Below are 19,671 nucleotides of genomic sequence, written 5' to 3'. Positions count from 1 at the left end.
GCCGGAAGGTACTGGAACAGCTGCTCCGTCTTTTCCTCAATGTTTCCCCCCACCCCATGATAAACAGTAGGGGTGTGCACGGACCCCCCGCTCCGCCCCGTGGGCCAATCCGAAAATTTCGGATCGGCCCGCTCTGCTGCGCGCCGCTCCGCCCATACTCCGCTCCTCTTCGCTGTGGAGCTCCGGCTCTGAATCAGAGCTCCGCAGTGGTGGGGAGTGGCACCAGGTAAGGCCGGGAGAGGAGGGCAGGGGGGGGGTGACTGGGCCTTCGACAGCGGCAGAGCCCGGTAAGGGACCAAGGGGGAGGGGGGCCTTACCTGCCTCCGTCCGCGGTCCGTCGGCTTCTTCAATTGAGCCCGCAGTTCAACCAGGAAGTCTGGGCCGCAAGTGCGGCCTAGACTTCCTGGTTGAACCGTGGGCTCAATTGAAGAAGCCAACGGACCGCGGATGGACGCAGGTAAGGGAGAGGAGGGTTTTTTTACTGGGCCCTGCCGCTTTCGCCACATGGTAAACCCCACTTACCTTTCCGGCGGAGCTTCGGATCGAGGCAAAGGATCCGCCTTCACCTCGATCCTCTTCGCCACGCTCCGCCGGCCCCCCAATCCTCTTCGCCTCCGCCTTAAGGGCAGGCGAAGCCGCCTGCTCCGCTTCTAATTCGCCGGTCCAATTAGAAGCGGAGCACATCCCTAATAAACAGATGTAAGAAGCAGCAGTTAAACACTGGAAGGTTATGAATGGACCTCCTGTAAAATTCCGTGAATGAGCCAGGGCAATGGCATAAAAACTTAAGAACCTAAGAAGAGCCCTGATGCTGAATCAGACCAAGGGTCCATCTAGTCCAAAATTCTGTTCACACAGTGACCAACCAGCCATCAGCCAGGGATGAACAGGCAGGACATGGTGCAACAGCACCCTCCCACCCATGTTCCCCAGCAACTGGTGCACACAGTCTTATTGCCTCGAATACTGGAGGTAGCACACAACCATCAGGGCTAGTAGCCATTGATAGCCTTCGCCTCCATGATATAAGATGCAGCTGAAAACACCCTAAGGGTGCTTCTAGACATGTGGCTTTTGGTGTTACCAATGGATCACCTGTAAAAACCTGTGAATGAACCCCACGAAATTGCACAATAAAAGATATAGCTGGAAGCAATGTCAAACTGCAGCTCCTTTGCTCCTTTGTTCACACACGCTCATTGATACGTGCACTGAGCAGGGGGTTGAACTCGATGGCCCTTCCGACTCTACTGTTCTATGATTCTATGTAGACCATGACTCCAACATCATCCTTGGAGAACAGCAGGGGAGGAAAGGTCTGCCCCCGAACACAATGAATCCTCCTGTTCAGAACATTCAAGGTCAGTCCAAGGGCTTTGCAAGACCTACCGCCTAATCTGGATGGGAGGAGCGGTGAACCCGTGCTACAAGTAGCATGGGCCGTCGCGCCTTGCTAGACGTGGACGCGACGGGGGAAAGCAAAGCCCCGTCGTGGCCGCCATTTTTTTATTTTTTAAAGGGGCCAGACGCAGGAACACTCCTGCGCTTAGGTAAGGCCCTTTTTAAAAAAAGAAACCAAAACCAAAACCCTCCCTACTCCCCCCTCCCTGCCCATGAGTCCCCCCTCTCCCGTCAGCTTAGTTTCCCCCTTCCCCCTGCCTCCAATCTCCCCCCCACCTCCCCCGGGATCCGATCTTCCCCCCCTCCCCCGCAGGCTTCGTTTCCCCCCACACACACCTCCCCCGGGCTCCGCCGCTTGTCCCGGCTACTCGCAAGTAAGTGCAGTAGCCAGGAAAAGCGGCAGAATGAGCTAGACGCCCGCAGTCTCAGGCTCAGCCCGAGGCCGCGGGTAATACCGGGCCAAAAGAGGTTCTGGTTAGCCTGGGCCAAAGGAGGTTTCAGCCCTGGCTGACCCTGGGATCCCCTGTGTGTCATCTGGATGCACAGAGGTGAGCCCAGGGTCAGCCCAGGCTGAAACCTCCAAGTATTTCCTGGCAATTGGCTCCCCCTGAGAGGCATTTCCCTGGTCACTGCGCCTTTCTCCTGGAATCATCCTAACAAAAGGAAGGTGTGGCCATTGGCCACGCCCAGCTGGCAGGTTTGACCAGTCTTCGGAACATGTCTGTAGTCGTGGGTAATGGAGAGACACTGGTGCGAAATAAGAGTGTTGCCATCGTACTGAAGAGTTCCTAGTTTGGGCTGTGAAATGTTGGAAGAAATAAAACATTTCCGATGACATGGACCAAAACAAACCAGATTCTGAAAATAGATGGTGAGGGTTGTAGAATGGCCATAAGTGAATGGTCTACCATCGAAAAAGATAAGAGTGAATGGAACTGATGAGGACTGGGGGGGTGGAAAGGAAGGAAGGAAGGAAGGAAGGAAGGAAGGAAGGAAGAAAGAGAGAGCAAGTCAAGCCCCAGGAGTGCACATGCTCTGCTATTCCATGACTGTATTGCTCCAGTGCAGAAATTTGCATTGGGAATAACAACCTTCCTTTTAAAAGCAAGCTTCTAGCTCTGATAGGCTTGAAACAAAGCAGGATTTCCAGTGGTCATGGGAATAGAGTAGAGGTGTCAGACAACAATCCCCACCATTCTTAGCCAGTTCAACCACTGACAATGCTGGTTGGGGATTTGGAACATTGTATCATAGAATCATACAATAGTAGAGTTGGAAGGACCCTATAAGGCCATCGAGTCCAACCTTCTGCTCAATGCAGGAATTCACCTTAAAGCATCCCTGACAGAAGGCTGTCCAGCTGCCTCTTTTTGAAGGCCTCTAGGGTGGGAGAGCCCATGATCTCTGTAGATCATTGGTTCCATTGTCGTTCTGCTCTAACAGTCAGGACATTTTTCCTGATGTCCAGCTGGAATCTGGCTTCCTGTAACTTGAGCCCGTTATTCCGTGTCCTGCACTCTGGGAGGATCGAGAAGAGATCCTGGCCCTCCTCTTTGTGACAACCTTTTAAGTATTTGAAGAGTGCTCTCATGTCTCCCCTCCATCTTCTCTTCTCCACGCTAAACATGCCCAGTTCTTTCAGTCTCTCCTCATAGGGCTTTGTTTCCAGACCCCTGATCATCCCAGTTGCCCTCTTCTGAACCCTCTCCAGCTTGTCTGCATCCTTATCCAAGTGTGGTGCCCAGAACTGGACACAATAATAATTTTTTTGGGAGCACCAGGTTGAGGAAGGCTGTAATAGAGATTATACAACTCTTTGACCCTCCCTGTGAACAAAGCTGGCAGACATCTGCCCTTCTGCATCACACAAGGTCAAGCCTTTTCTATGGGCAGACTTTTGAGTTGCTTTGATGCAAACGTTTACTATTTTTAATCCCAAAATTACATGTGTCCTGGCACCCCACCATATAACAGTATGCTGGGCTGGCTGAATAGTAGTTGTAAAATCAGTAAGAAATGATCAGATAATGGGGTGTCTGTGTGTGTTTCGAAACAATACAAGCCCCACCCCACAAAACATCAAACCTCATTGATGACAGCAGTTTTGAAATCCCATGGAATTTATACAAAAACGTGCGAAAGAGACTAGTGTCAAACGCTCAGGTCTCTTTGGGGAGTAGCTTGTTTCACTTTTAAAGGAGTTTGGCCAAAGTCATGTTCATGCGGTGGCATTAGAGAAGCTGCCAAATCCACAGAAATATGGAACTATTTAATCCTTCCAGAGTCGGGTCTGATCTCCGCTGCTTCTATGGAATGCTCACGGCCAGCTCAAGATGTTCCTTCCTCTTTGTGCCAAAAAATAAAATAAAAATCATTCTGATTCATGCATCACGTCTTATCGTCTGGGTTTCCTTTCATAGAATCATAGAATAGCAGAGTTAGAAGGGGTCTACAAGGCCATCAAGTCCAACCCCCTGCTCAGTGCAGGAATCCACCCTAAAGCATCCCTGACAGATGGTTGTCCAGCTGCCTCTTGAAGGCCTCTGGTGTGGGAGAGCCCACAACCTCACCAGGCAACTGATTCCATTGTTGTACTGCTCTAACAGTCAGGAAGTTTTTCCTGATATCCAGCTGGAATCTGGCTTCCTTTAACTTGAACCTGTTATTCCGTGTCCTGCACTCTGGGAGGATCGAGAAGAGATCCTGGCCCTCCTCTGGGTGACAACCTTTTAAGCATTTGAAGAGTGCTCTCATGTCTCCCCTCCATCTTCTCTTCTCCAGGCTAAACATGCCCAGTTCTTTCAGTCTCTCCTCATAGGGCTCTGTTTCCAAAGCCCAGATCATCCTGGTTGCGCTCCTCTGAACACGCTCCAGCTTGTCTGCATCCTTCTTGAATTGTGGAGCCCAGAACTGGACGCAATACTCTAGATGATGCCTAACCAGGGCCGAAGAGAGAGGAACCAGTACCTCACGTGATTTGGAAGCTCTACTTCTATTAATGCAGCCCAAAATAGCATTTGCCTTTCTTGCAGCCCTATCGCACTGTTGGCTCATATTCAGCTTGCGATCTACAACAATTCCAAGATCCTTCTCCTTTGTAGTATTGCTGAGCCAAGTATCTCCCATCTTGTAACTGTGCATTTGGTTTCTATTTCCTAAATGTAGAACTTGGCATTTATCCCTATTAAATTTCATCCTGTTGTTTTCAGCCCAGCGCTCCAGCCTATCAAGATCACTTTGAAGTTTGTTTCTGTCTTCCAGGGCATTAGCTATCCCACCCAATTTTGTGTCATCTGCAAATTTGATAAGCGTTCCCTGCACCTCCTCGTCCAAATCATTAATAAAAATGTTGAAGAGTATTTCCTTAAATTTCAACCCATCCTTCTGAGAGCATGGGATGGGTGAGCATTTAGTTTGGTTGAGATGAGAATTTTCCAAAATTGGCAAAGTTCTCCATATTCAGAATGAAAAGAAATTGAGATAATTATTGTTTTTTTTAAAATTAAATGTCGGAGAAACCAAAACTGACAGATTTGTCCATCTAGGTCTACGGGTGAGGATCTCACGATGTTATGATTGCGAGATCGCCCCCCTCTGATTACACGCTGCGCGCGATGTCCTCGGGGGAACGGGTCGTTGTGCCCACCATTTTTTTAAAAAACTAAAAACAGAAGGAGTGCATGAGCGCTCATGCCCTGAAAGGTAAGGTTTTTTTAAAAAATAATAATTCCCCCGCTCCCCCCACCCCACGTCAATGGGCGCAGAGCTCCTCATGCGTGGTTCCTGGCTCCTCGTGAGTAACCGCGAGGAGCCAGGACAAACCATGATGGTTGGCCACACTTTCCGCAGTCTCGGGATCATCCTGAGAATGGGAAAAACTGTAACTGAAGGGCAGGGCAAGATCCCGGGGAAAGGGAGGGATCATCCCTCCCTGCTCCCGGGATCCCCTGTGCATTGATTGGTTGCAAAAATGCAGGTTCTACTCCTGGTGAGTGCCCAATTTCCACTAAGAATGAGAGGATTTAAGAGGCGAGGTACAAACAAATTTATTCTGTAGAAAAGAGACAATGAGGGAACTAAGTAGGGCTGTGCACAGACCTCCCAAACTGCTTTGTGGCCCGATCCGCAACTTTCAGATCAGGCCAATCCGCTTCGGGTCAACCCGACCCTCCCCTGCTCTGCTCTGCAGAGTGAGATCTGGAGGGGCGGATTGAGATTTTGCCCCGCTTCCCTACTTACTTGCCTCCGTGGTGGACAGCGGAGCCAGATAAGTGGGGAAGGAGGGGCAAAATGGTGGCTGAATAAGCCCCCTCTTCCCCCTTCCCTGGCTCCGCTGCTGTTGCCACTTGGACTGCAGAGGCGACAGCCGCGCCAGGTGAGGCCCCCTCCCCCCACTTACCTGCATTCGGAGGTCCAGATAGAGGCGAACTGCTTCACCTCGATCTGCAGCTCCCCCGACCCGATTCGGATCCGCCTTCGGCGGAGGCGGATCGGGTCGCTCTGCTCCAGATTCACGATCTGAATCAGAGTGGAGCACAGCCCTAGAACTTAGGTTCCAGAAAGAGATGTTGTCTGCCCCAAAATAGGGCTGGGGGTTTATATACAACCTTGGGCAGAGATTTTATGCCTGTGCACTATTTATTTATTTTATTTATTTATTTATTACATTTTTATACCGCCCAATAGCCGAAGCTCACTAACAATTCCTTTGTCTGGCTGGAAAGGAAAAGCACTATAAATCAGGCAGCGGCTTTGACAGAGAGCTAGGCTAGCTACTTCTATATATGGTCTGGCTCTTACTGCTATGGAACGGAAACAGAATAGAATCGAGGGAATCCTTTTTGTGTAACAATGTGAGTGCACAGGGATGATCCTGACACGATCCCTGGGCTATCACCCCGTCTAGCAATGCCCTAGGTTTGCATCCCTGCATATTCACCTATGTTAGTACTGAATTTGGGTCGCCACTTTTTTTTCCTGACTGGCTCGTCACCTTACATAGCTACACGGCATGCAAGTACATCATGGACCTCTCCATCCTGGAAATAGGAAGACATACTTATTAAATCATGCTGGTGCAGATGGATGAGAATTTCAGTTGCATTCATTCGTTAATAAGAATTTATGAAAATCCACAAATTTCTTCATATTTGGGATAGAAAGAACTTAAGTATTTTTTTAAAAAAAATCAACATGGCAGAAAGTGAAACTGACAGATTCACCCATTACGAGGTGGAGGGGAGAGGTTTGTATAATTGCGCGGGCACGATCCTGCACCCAAGGTATTTTTTTTTTTTAAAAAAAAACACCTTAAAATTTGGTGCCCCAACGTGCTGAAAGCCATCCTGGGATAGCGAAAATGCTGCCCCCCCCCCCTGTGCAGGGGGTGCAGGCCCCCCCTCCATGCCCGTTTGAAGAGCCCGACTACTTGCATGGCGGAGGGAGGACCTGTTGTCTTTTTTATATGGTCACTCTGGAATAGCTCCTGCCGCTTTAACTGTTGTGATGAAGGGGGAATTTCACCAGGTGCTGCATGCATACGAATGACACCTGCTGAAATTCCCTTTTCTATAGGACTGTTAAAGATACTTGAGCACTGTCCTCCTTTCCATAGGGTCACCCTACTCCTCTTGTCAGCCAAAGTCACTTTGGCTACTCTTTTTTTTGGGGGGGGGTTAATATTTTTATTTTCTACATTAATTAAACATACAGCATTACAATAATAAAAGAAAAAAAACCATCAAACAACTTCTACATACACATTGAATAAACGTTGAGTACATATATGTTGAATAGATATTACCTATAAATTATCATACTACAACATAATCGTTCTTAACATAAAAGTGCACCCCCCACCTCGGGATCTATTCCTGATTCCAAAATCTTATCGTTTCTTCTGCTGGCTACACTTTGGCTACTCTGGCTGCAAACAATGCAAGCTTTTAAGTTGTTCAGAACAGAGGTCCCCAACCCCTGGGCCTGTTAGGAACCGGGCCGCGCAGGTGAGCTGCTTTCACCCATCCACCCCCACCCCAGCGTACCTGGACGCGGGGCGCCATCTCGCCTGCCCATCCGAAGCGAAGTCAGGACACTGGGGTGGGGCAGCTTCGGAATGGCGCACCCAGCCAGAAGCCGCTCTGGGAGAGCGACTTCTGGGCGCGCTGTTCCGAAGCCGCCCGCCCCAGCGTCCTGGCTTCTCTTCAGCTTGGCGCCCACCCAGCCGAAGCGAAGGCAGGACGTTGGAGTGGGGGGCGGGGCGGGGCGGGGAGGCCTTCCCCAAACCATCCCCTCAAACCCCCCTGGTCCGTGGAAAAATTGTCTTCCACGAAACCGGTCCCTGGTGCCAAAAAGGTTGGGGACCGCTTGTCCAGAACTCTTCATGATGCAAGATGGTAAAGAAAGCAAAAAGGTGGTGCTGGAGGAGAAAAGAATGCCCAGTTGGTCACTAACATGAGTAATCGCACACATATCGACTCAGAAGTAAGTCCCGTTAAGCTTACTCGAGTTTACTCTCAGGTAAGTGGATACAGGATTGCAGCCTCAGTGTTCATCATTACTCAATCTATATTGGAAGGAAAGGTAGGGGGACCCTTGATGAAATCTAGAAGTCCCATTCCCTAACCCCCACTAAATTTAGCCAAATCATGCTCCCCCAGTAGCCTTCTAAACAAACAGTGGTTAAGCGGCCATCGCAAGAGGCAAGGGACACAACCCCCCTCTGTCCCCTGGGAATTGAACACTGGTGTTTAGGCACATGCATCGATGTGCACATGCTCATGAGATGAAAGGTGTCCATCCATTGCTCCCCATTCAGAAATGTAAGGTATCCAGGGGAGCAGAAATTGGGACAAAATAAGGGCGAGTGATCTATCAGGAATAGGGACCAGGAAGGAGGGACTGTCCTTGTCAAACAAAATGCTACTTGATGGTAAGAATAATATTTATCAACCTGCCCTCCAAATGCAAAGGACAACGAAGTAATTAGGAATTAGGGGAGAAAGACAGGCAAATGTAATCAAGAAAGGGGACAGTCCATAGCTCAGGAACCAAGCTTTGCAGATGGTGAAGGAACGAGACAAGATATTAAGGGTTTTAATGGGAGCCCTACTGAAGACAGTAACGTCCAAGTTACCAGACAAAATGGCGGCCATGCAGCCAGCATGCTCCACTGCTTCCATCACATCTAATAAAACTAACCTTGCCAGATCCAGTCATCTGTTCCCCACCCCAACATCAATGGCTGCCTTTGGAAAGGGGCAGATAAGAATGGAATGGTGGGATTTCAAGACACAGAGATGTTTTACTTGTTTTTATGGAACGGGGAACTAGATTCATGGCTGGTGCTTTGGATGGCAGCCATTCCTTTAACGTCACCTCAAATCTGGTTTGACCGGTTTCCCTGGGTTCCAAGCGCTGCCCCCTGGAGGAAACAATGAAGGCTCTGCAGGCCAGATGGGAAAACTGCAAGGGCCGAGATTAGACCCACAGATCGGATGAGGCCTTGGGCAGGAGCTTTCCTATCCCTGAGTTATGACAACTGTGTGTAAGTGTTTCTGTAAGTCCCACGTTTGCAAGGGTTAGCTCAAGCTGCATGCCAATAAAATATCTCTGTGTCAGTAAGTGCTGCACGTCCTTTGTAATCGTTCCAAGCTATTTGCGGGTCACGATCAAAACAGCCACATAAATTTTGTTTCCCGCTAAATACTTCGCAAGAAGAATGCAATGCCTCCACATCTGACGGCTGGCAGTGAGGCGCTTCGTTTCAGGCTGAGAGCAATTGTACGGCAAACCAAGTGGAATCGTTGTGTACAAGTCCCTTACAAGAACCGCCCACCCGGAAGAGCTCATTACGCCCACAGATGCTAGTGAGGTGTGAATCATCCAAACAGTTTCGTTGGAAGCATGGCTAGAGATAATTAATCTGTCAAATTGGGGCGAGAAATTCCAACGTGAGAAATTCCAGGGTAAGAACAAAAAATACGTAGCCACGTTGAATCAGACCTAGGGCCTATTTCGTCCACCATTCGGTTTCCAGAGCGGCTAACAAGATGCCTTTGCAAAGCTCACAAGTAGGACATGAGTGGACTAGCACCATTCTATTCATGTTCCTGAGCAACTGGAGTTCAGAAGTACACTGTTTTTATTTATTTATTTATTTATTGCATTTCTATACCGCCCAATAGCCGAAGCTATTGCCACTGATTTTGATATTGCAAGTAACATTCAGGGCTCATCTACACCAAGCAGATATTCCACAATGAAAGTGGTATGAAAGTGTTATATAAAATGCAGGAGCCACACTGCTGCTTTATAGTGGGATTGAAGTGCACTGACAACTGTTGGGGCCCATTGACACATACCGTATACCACTACTTATATACTTCTACATATATAGCAGTACATAAGTAGTGTATATAAGCAGAAAGGCAAATGCTATTTTGGGCTGCATTACTATATTTCTTCAATTCTAAGGCACACATTTTTTCCCCATATAAACATCTCTAAAAATGGGGTGCATCTTAGAATCGCAGGTGCGTTTATTATTTCTTAGAATCAAAGCTTTTTTCTGTTGGTGGTACTGAAATTAGTGTGCGGCTTACAATCGATGGCATCTTAGAATCGAAGAAATACAGTAATAGAAGTATAGCTTCCAAATCATGTGAGGTCCTGGTTCCTCTCTATTCGGCCCTGGTTAGGCCTCATCTAGAGTATTGCGTCCAGTTCTGGGCTCCACAATTCAAGAAGGACGCAGACAAGCTGGAGCGTGTTCAGAGGAGGGCAACCAGGATGATCAGGGGTCTGGAAACAAAGCCTTACGAAGAGAGCCTGAAAGAACTGGGCATGTTTAGCCTGGAGAAGAGAAGATTGAGGGGAGACATGAGAGCACTCTTCAAATACTTCAAAGGTTGTCACACAGAGGAGGGCCAGGATCTCTTCTCGATCCTCCCAGAGTGCAGGACACGAAATAACGGGCTCAAGTTAAAGGAAGCCAGATTCCAGCTTGACATCAGGAAAAACTTTCTGACTGTTAGAGCAGCACGACAATGGAATCAGTTCCCTAGGGAGGTTGTGGGCTCTCCCACACTGGAGGCCTTCAAGAGGCAGCTGGACAACCATCTGTCAGGGATGCTTTAGGGTGGATTCCTGTATTGGGCAGGGGGTTGGACTCGATGGCCTTGTAGGCCCCTTCCAACTCTGCTATTCTATGATTCTATATATAGCGCTTTCATACTGCTTTCTTAGTGGAATATCCTGTTTGGTGTAGATGAGCCCATAGCCATCAGGACTAGTAGCCATAATAGCTTTATCCTGTGCTTTCCCCCTTACTGCTCTACCCCTGCAAAAATCACAAAGAATATTGTGGCACCTTAAAGATTAACACATTTATTATGCCATGTTTTTTTGGTGGTCTGTAGTCCACGGAAGCTCACACCAAAATAAATTGGTTTGCCTTTAAGGTGCCACAAGTCTTGTTGTTATGTTTTCCTTAGGCTCCGATCTTCATATTTGGAGAAGATCCAGAGAGAGAGAGAGAGAAGAACAATAAGGAAGAAGGCCAAGAAAGCTGTTAGAAAGGAGAAACCAGGCCAGAAGTTCAAAGGAAATCAAAGCAACTCAACTCATGCAATGACACCCCTCCTCCAGCCATTTTAAATTGTTTTCAACAGCAGGGGGTCAGAGAGTGGAATCACACAAACATCTGCATAGAGGTGAACAACTTGTGGCCCTCCAGTGTTTTGGCCTACAATTCCCAACAGCCCTTGCCAGCAGAGACAAGGGCAGGGGCTGTTGGGAGTTGTAGGTCAAAGCAGCAGGTGGGCCGCAAGTTGTCCACTTCTAACCTAGACCTCAGCTAGACCTACCTGTCTACCGCGATGGAGGGGTGAAGATCCCGCGATATTTTTATCGCGAGATCTCCCCCTCTGTACATACGTGACGCATGACGACCTCAGAGGGAGAGGTCTCGCGCCCGCCATTTTTTTTAAAGAGACAGGAGCGCTCGTGAGCAAAAGGTAAGTCCTTTTTTTAAAAAACAAATAAACTGCGACGCCCGGCCACATGTTCCGCGGTCTCTGCGGAAAAACCAGGCCTAAAGTGGAGGGCAAGATCCCGTGGCAAGGGAGGGCTCATCCCTCCCTCATCCCGGGCTCGCCCCGGGATAAAGCCCCTTCTAGCTAAGGCCCTAGTCTGAACAAGGCCAATGTGCTTTAAATTTGCAAAGCAAGAATTCATACTCAGGATGTCTTATCACTTAAGCAGCACAACTAATCTGTGATGATAACCTGAGTGTGCATTCTCGCAGAAGAACCTAAGGACAGTCATGCTTGTTGAATCTTGCACACAGCAGATGAGGTGGCATGGGTGCAATCCTATGAATGTTTAGAGAGAAAAACGCCCTACATTTCCCAGGTGGGAGGTTGTAGGACTCCTCCCCACCCCGTCTCAACATGCATAAGATTGATTTGTGTTTTGGTCTAAATCTGTGCCTTGATTTGAACTGAACCACTGCAGGTCAGGACTCACAGGATGGAAGTGTCCTCTATAGAAAACATTCCCTTCTCATGGAAAACTAGCATGTCACACTCAACTGGAAACCCTTCATCCTGATGTGCTAGTTTTCTGTGTGCGGTGGCTTAATTCTCATTGGCCCATGCCACGTTACATTCCAGGTCGGGACTCACAGGATGGAAGTGTCCTCTATAGAAAACATTCCCTTCTCATGGAAAACTAGCATGTCACACTCAACTGGAAACCCTTCATCCTGATGTGCTAGTTTTCTGTGTGCGGTGGCTTAATTCTCATTGGCCCATGCCACGTTACATTCCAGGTCGGGACTCACAGGATGGAAGTGTCCTCTATAGAAAACATTCCCTTCTCATGGAAAACTAGCATGTCACACTCAACTGGAAACCCTTCATCCTGATGTGCTAGTTTTCTGTGTGCGGTGGCTTAATTCTCATTGGCCCATGCCACGTTACATTCCAGGTCGGGACTCACAGGATGGAAGTGTCCTCTATAGAAAACATTCCCTTCTCATGGAAAACTAGCATGTCACACTCAACTGGAAACCCTTCATCCTGATGTGCTAGTTTTCTGTGTGCGGTGGCTTAATTCTCATTGGCCCATGCCACGTTACATTCCAGGTCGGGACTCACAGGATGGAAGTGTCCTCTATAGAAAACATTCCCTTCTCATGGAAAACTAGCATGTCACACTCAACTGGAAACCCTTCATCCTGATGTGCTAGTTTTCTGTGTGCGGTGGCTTAATTCTCATTGGCCCATGCCACGTTACATTCCAGGTTGGGACTCACAGGACTGAACGCTGAACAATAACGAAACATCACCATCACTTCACCCAGGAAACAAGCTGTTGGCAGAAGGGGGGGGGGCAATTATGCTGACCTCTGACACACCACCCCGAAAGAAGGGAAAATGCATCACCCACAAAAAGAGGACATGGAGATCTCAGCGATATAGGGTGGGAAAGAAATATTTAAATAAATAAATAAATAAGCACAAAAGCTGCATATCCTAATTGCGGCTGGACATCAGGAAAAACTTCCTGACTGTTAGAGCAGCACGACAATGGAACCAATGATCTACAGAGATCATGGGCTCTCCCACCCTAGAGGCCTTCAAGAAGAGGCAGCTGGACAGCCATCTGTCTGGGATGCTTTAAGGTGGATTCCTGCATTGAGTGGGGGGTTGGACTCAATGGCCTTAGAGGTCCCTTCCAACTCAACTATTCTATGATTCTATTTGTTCTATTTGTTCATTCATTTAAAGTATTTTAAGCCGCTCCTCAGTCAAAAGGGCTCCTAGAGTACTCCACATATATCCAGGAAGCAAAGTTCCTTCCCCCATGCTTGCATTCTAAAAAGATACGACACACAAGGAAAATACATGGGAAGGAAAGAGGAGGAAAATCAAGCTTTTCTGCTGGGGCAGTGGAATGGCCCCTCTTTCCTGTCTCCTCTCGCTTGGAGAATGTGGGGCTCTTCAATTTCTTACATTCTAGAGGCAGGAGCGAGGGCCAAAGTCCACACCAGGAAATGCATCACACATTAGCAACTCTGTGCCAGCCTGCCCTGACTGGGTCCTGGTGGTATGTGCAGAGATGGAGGGCACTGATGTGTGCCCGTCTCTGTGTTCCCATTTGCTGGGTGGGAAAAGGGAAAAGGGGAAGAGGGGTTTCACGGAGGAAGTTAATAAGTAGCGGAAGAGATAGCAAAGGTGGTCCAAAGTGACACGGCCTCATGACTGTCGTCATTCTCTTTGCTACGGTGACCATATAAAAATGAGGACAGGGCTCCTGTTTAACAACAGTTAAAGTGCTGGAGCTATACTAGAGTGATCATTTTAAAAGAGGGTAGGGCACCTGCAGCTTTAACTGGTGTGATGAAGAGGAAATTTCACCAGGTTCTTCATATATACTAATGACACCTGTTGAAATTCCCTTTTCTATGCAACTGTTAAAGATACAGGAGCCCGGTCCTCCTTGTTACAAGGTAGCTTCTGTGAGCAGTACTGACTCCATTTTGAAGTGACTCAAAACCCCACCTACAGACTGAGAGCATCAACAGAAGGCCTAGGTCAAGTAATCATTTCCTGAAAGACTTCTTCAAATGCATTCCCCAGAGACAAAGGTAGGGGTAAAACTAAGCAGAATATGAATGCTGGATGGCAAGAGTTTTACCTCGTCATACACATGCTAATGTAGCCCTGTTGCTGAACTCCAGGTTGCATCAAGTACAGCCATCATCCCAAATCACCCTCTTTTGTTCCCATAGCAAGTAGATCTTCAGATAAGATCACACACAAAAAAACCCCTCAAGTTAGGGGGGGAAAGGGCGGCTAGCTCTCTCTCTCTCAAACCAGAAACACAGAACATACTACACTTTCCAGCTTGCAAGTACTGTATGTATTCTTTTCTTCTTCACCTAAGACCAAGAGCTTCAACGCTCCCCAGTTCTGCTCTACAAGAAAGGGCTGCAGCCCAAGGAAAGGTATACTGCCTTTAAAGATTCCCTCTACTCTTTCCCCTGCTGTCTCTGTGGCCATAGCTAGACTTAAGGTTTATCCCAGGATTGTCCTGGGGTCAAACCCGTTCATCTAAATGCCACACAGGGCATCCAGCACTTAGGCAGGGACGAACCCGGGATGATCCTGGGATAAACCTGAGGTCTAGCTACGGCCTTAGATGAACAGGTTTGACCCCAGGACAATCATGGGATAAACCTTAGGTCTAGCTACGGCCTTAGTTAATATTGGCTATGAAACAACCCACTTGCATTTCAAATTACCAGAAGCAATGATTCTTCCGACCAATGTTGTGCAAGTGTACGTTGATATGAGAACGCAATGTCTGCGGATGATATGCCAGAGAGAGGGGGTGATGTTTGGCTCTTATCCCAGAAACCCAAGGAGAGCCTCCGAGCGACGACACGGCGTGTGTTTGAAATGGAGTTAAACAAACAAAATGTGCAGAGGAACTATAAATGATAAAAGCCAGCTTTTAAACGAGGAGATGGTTACAGTTCAGGGCAAAGGGTCCCTGTTCCTAAAATATGACTCTCTCTCTCTCTCTCTCTCTCTCTCTCTCTCTCTCTCTCTCTCTTTCTCTCTCTCTCTCTCTCTCTCTCTCTCTGAGAGAAGGGTCTGGAGGAAGAGATGTAACATGTTAATTCCCACAGGGCTGATAACACAGACCCTCACTCTATGGTAGCCATGTGTTGTTCTCTTTTACAAAGGACACTCCTCTCTTTGAAAGCTTGCCAGAGGACTCTCCTCTATTTTTAGGCATCCTGCATTTGAAGTGCTGTAAGTCCATGGCTAGTTTCAAGATAAAAAACTCGCAGAAGGAAGAGCTAAAAGCCTTGACGTTGCCACCAACAGCATCCGGACAAAAGACGGAGGGCCTTGCTAGACGAGGCGTTAGCACGCTTTGAGGCCCGGTTTCCCTGCTGTGTGTCCAGATGACGCACAGGGGAATCCGGGCCCAGGCCACACTGAAGCCTCCTCTAACGCGCCTTAAGCAAAGTCGCTTATGGCGCGCCTTTTCTGCAGCCCCGGCCTGAGGCCGGGGCTGCGGAACGTCTAGCAGGGTCCGTGGCTTTTTGCAGCTACTCGCTTACTCGGCCTGGGGGGAGGGATTCTGGGGGGGGGGGAGAGGGGCAGGGGGAAGGCCGGACCCGCCAGGAGAGGGGGGGGGGGAAGCCAGACATCGGCGATGGCAAGATTGTGGTGCCTGAATTTGCTTTCCATTCCCCCCCCTCCTCCTCCCTCCCAATCCCGTTTCCTTTTGTGTCATGTCTTTTAGATTGTAAGCTTGTGGGCAGGGACTGTCAAGAAATACTTTTGTAAGCCGCCGTGAGAGCCTTTTTTGGCTGAATGGTGGCATAAAAATCCTTAAATAAATAAATAAATAAGGGAGGGGGCAAAGATGGGGCTGGACCCGCCAGGAGAGGGGGGGGAAGCCGGACATCGGCGATGGCAAGGGAGGGGGCGAAGATCGGGACGGGGCTGCCAAGGGAGGGGGGGCGAAGATCGGGACGGGGCTGCCAAGGGAGGGGGGGCAAAGATCGGGACAGGGCTGCCAAGGGAGGGGGGGCGAAGATCGGGATGGGGCTGCCAAGGGAGGGGGTGCGAAGATCGGGGACGGGATCGGGGATGGCGGATGGGGTTAGGATGAGCGAGCAGGCAGGGGCCCATGGGGAGGGATCAGCAGCGGGTGGGGGGCTTAATTTTTTTAAAAAACCACCTACCTTCTCCGGAGTCTTCGGGCCGCACGTGGCCCCTTTAACAAAACAAAAAAAATGGCAGACAGACGCTACAGGGCTTCCGCAGTCCCTGCGCGTCGGCCGTCTAGGAGGCGGGGTGGCGCGTGCTAAAGTTAGCGTGCCGTCGCCCCGCCTCCCTGCCGGCTTATCCGGCAGGGTCTAGCAAGGCCCAGAGTTACATTACACAGGTGACCTGGTCATAGTCCGCTACACTATGGTGAGATGCCCTGTATTTCCATTTATGTTATAACAATAATGTCTGCATTTGCATCTATACATACAAACCAGCATATGCAAATGTCATGCAAAGCAGGCTGTGCTTTTCCCTCCTCTTTTTCTCAGCTTCGTATCCCCATTTTTGGGCAGTCTGCAAGTGGCCACCCTACCCCACACCTGCTTCTAGAGCAGAAGAAAATCCAAAGAGCCTTGTTGGCTTCAGCCTTGCTGCCCCTGAAGGTGGGGGTTCCACGAAGTCATCATGACCGTTACCAGGTAGAGTTGGTACTACAAGCCTAAGGGTGTGTGGATTTTGTAAAACCTGTTCTGTCTGTGTTTGGGGGATTATCAGGTGCCTTTCATTCCATTGTCCTCTCTTAGGCGGAATAATATTTTTACCTAATTCCCCGAATTTGTGAATCCACATTTGCCTTGGATGGAGAATGCACAACTTCCACAGGTAGACTGTTCCACTGCTGTTCAGATCTTACCATCAGGAAGTATTTCCTTATATTTAATCAAAATCTATGCAGCTGTAACTTATACTCATTATTTTGGGTCCTAATTTCTGTGGTCATGGAAAATAGTTCTTGATCGTCTTTCCTGTGGCACCCTTTTATGAACACTGATACCATGGTCGTAGCTAGACCTAAGGTTTATCCCAGGATCATCCCGGGTTCGTCCCTGCCTGAGCACTGGATGCCCTGTGTGGCACTTAGATGAACAGGTTTGACCCCAGGACAATCCTGGGATAAACCTTAGGTCTAGCTATGGCCCATGTCTCTTCTAAAGTCTTCTTTTCTCCATACTGATCCTCCCAAGTTCCTTCAGTCTGTTCTCATAGAGCATGTCCTCAAGTCCCCGTGTCATCTTTTTTGCCCTCCTCTGAATGTCTTCTAAATTGTCCTTCTGGAAATGTGTTGCCCAGAATTGAACACAATACTCCAGGTGTGGTCTCACTATTGCCAAGCAGAGAGGAATGAGGACTTCACTTGTCTTGGATACAATGCTTCTTCTAATTCATTCTCCAAGTTAAATCGAAAATAAGGAGGACTGAAATGCAGTGAAGAGCCAAATTGTAAAGCAGTAATGCAGCCTTCTCCAACTAGGAAGCACCCTCCAGGGGGGATTGGACTACATCTGTCACAATCCCAAGCCAGATTATGGTAGTTGTAGTATGTCCTATCTGGAGCGTGCTGGGTTGAGGAAGCCTGAAATAAACGTATTCCCCATCCCTATACAAGATCTAGGCTGCTCACCTTCACAAAGTCGTATTCACAAAGATAGGACGATTCAAGATCGAAATGCATGAAGTAGAGCTTGACTCGAAACCCATCCGGCACAGTTATATTCCAGGTCACCTCCGAATCACTGGGGTAGGAATCTGGGAAGTTGGGGGAATGAATCTCTCCAAACATGTCGGTCAGCTCCATGGCATCTCCTTCGACAAGGCGGAAGACGCAAAAGGACCAGACCAAGATCAACCTGTGAAAGACACACACAGACCCTGTGAGGCCTCCATTTTTGTGTGTACCCCCTCTCCTCCCCTCCACATCTGCATGTGTCAAGAAGAGCACAGCCTTCATAGAATCATAGAATCATAGAATAGCAGAGTTGGAAGGGGCCTACAAGGTCATCGAGTCCAACCCTTGCTCAATGCAGGAATCCACCCTAAAGCATCCCTGACAGATGGTTGTCCAGCTGCCTCTTGAAGGCCTCTGGTGTGGGAGAGCCCACAACCTCACCAGGCAACTGATTCCATTGTTGTACTGCTCTAACAGTCAGGAAGTTTTTCCTGATGTCCAGCTGGAATCTGGCTTCCTTTATCTTGAGCCCGTTATTCCGTGTCCTGCACTCTGGGAGGATTGAGAAGAGATCCTGGCCCTCCTCTGTGTAACAACCTTTTAAGTAGGCATGTGTTCCGCTCCGATTAGGAGAGGAGAAGCAGTAGCGGATTGGCCTGCTCCGCCTTACCCAGAGGTGGAGTAGAAGCGGACCGCGGACCCCTAGAAGCAAGGCGAAGAGAAGCGACCATTTTTCGGAGCTCCTAGTTCAGGCGGAGCGCTCCGATCGCCATCTTGAAAACATTTCGCCCATAGGATTGCATTGCGGGAAATAATCGCGGATAACTGGGTTGTTTTTGAAGCTATCGTTCTGGAAATTCTTGTGCTCAGAGAGTCGTGGATGGGGGTCATTTTCAGACTACTCTCACCTCTCTGCGTCGTGCGGGTCGCGTGCTAGAATTTTTAAAAAATCGGGTAAACAAATGGACAGCGCGGGTCAAACGGAGGTTTTCGCCCATAGGATTGCATTGAGGAAAACAATCGGGGATAACTGGGTTGATTTTTAAGCTATCGTTCTGAAAATTCTTGTGCACAGAGAGTCATGGATGGGGGTCATGTTGAGACTACTCTCACCTCTCTGCGTGGTGCGGGTCGCGCGCTAGAATTTTTTAAAAAATTGGCGGGAAAAATACCTTTTTCAAAGGGCTGAGGGGCAGAGTCAGCTCCCGGTCATGATCACATGATCCCAAAGTTAGAGGGCATAGGCAAAACGGGTAACTTGGGATTCTGGGAAACTTCTCTTTCTTAATCTGAACGGACTTTTCCCAGTGTTTTTTAACACAGTAGCCCCACCAAATGCACAAACACAACCTGAAATCATATAGTAAGCCAAGAATAAGAGAGCACTGCTACCCACCCTAACTTTGGGGAACAACTGAAAAGATGTGGTGCAAGGGGATGAGCTCCCCTAGGGCATCTCATCGTGGACGTGCCCCCACTCTCTCCTGTACTGGAAGGCCATTAGAGCCTTCCAAAGAGAGTAACCCAGTGGAGCAATGCCTATCATGAGTCGAAGTGAGCGTTCTACTTCTCTCTTAGTGGTGGAGCGATGCCTATTATGAGTTGAAGTGAGCGTTTACTTCTTAGAGCTGTTGGTGAAGCAATGGCTTTCTTGAGCTGAACTGGCAGCTGCTTCCCTCTCCCCCGGGCACGTCCCCCTATTGCTGGTAAAAGACAGATATAGCCTTTTTAAAAAAGTTCTTCTTGCTGTTTATTCAGCAACAATGCTGCTTTTAATTCCACCCCTCCTTCGTTTATTTATTTGTTTATTTATTCCATTTTATATGCATTACTGGCTTATCCTTGGCTCACTTCCTTATGCCCCCAGAAATGCCAGCTGCATGCCTGCCTGCCTTCCCTCCCTCCTCCCCTGCCCACCTCGCAGGGATGTTGTGTGTGTGTGGCTTTGACTCAGGGGAGAAGTCC

General features: G+C 48.6%; 1 protein-coding gene across 4 annotated transcripts in view; it reads right to left on the bottom strand.

Annotated features, from left to right (window-relative positions):
- The window catches only part of MASP1 (MBL associated serine protease 1), a 130,966-nt gene that overhangs the window by 96,761 nt on the left and 14,534 nt on the right, over positions 1–19,671 (bottom strand). For all 4 annotated transcript variants that reach the window (XM_063131772.1, XM_063131773.1, XM_063131771.1 and 1 more), the window contains one exon: positions 17,662–17,887. In XM_063131772.1, the coding sequence (XP_062987842.1) occupies positions 17,662–17,887 (226 nt within the window). The remainder of the gene's footprint in view (positions 1–17,661; positions 17,888–19,671) is intronic.

Source organism: Elgaria multicarinata, chromosome 8 (assembly GCF_023053635.1).
Source record: "Elgaria multicarinata webbii isolate HBS135686 ecotype San Diego chromosome 8, rElgMul1.1.pri, whole genome shotgun sequence".
NCBI lineage: Eukaryota > Metazoa > Chordata > Lepidosauria > Squamata > Anguidae > Elgaria > Elgaria multicarinata.
This window is presented reverse-complemented; position numbering and strand designations above follow the sequence as displayed.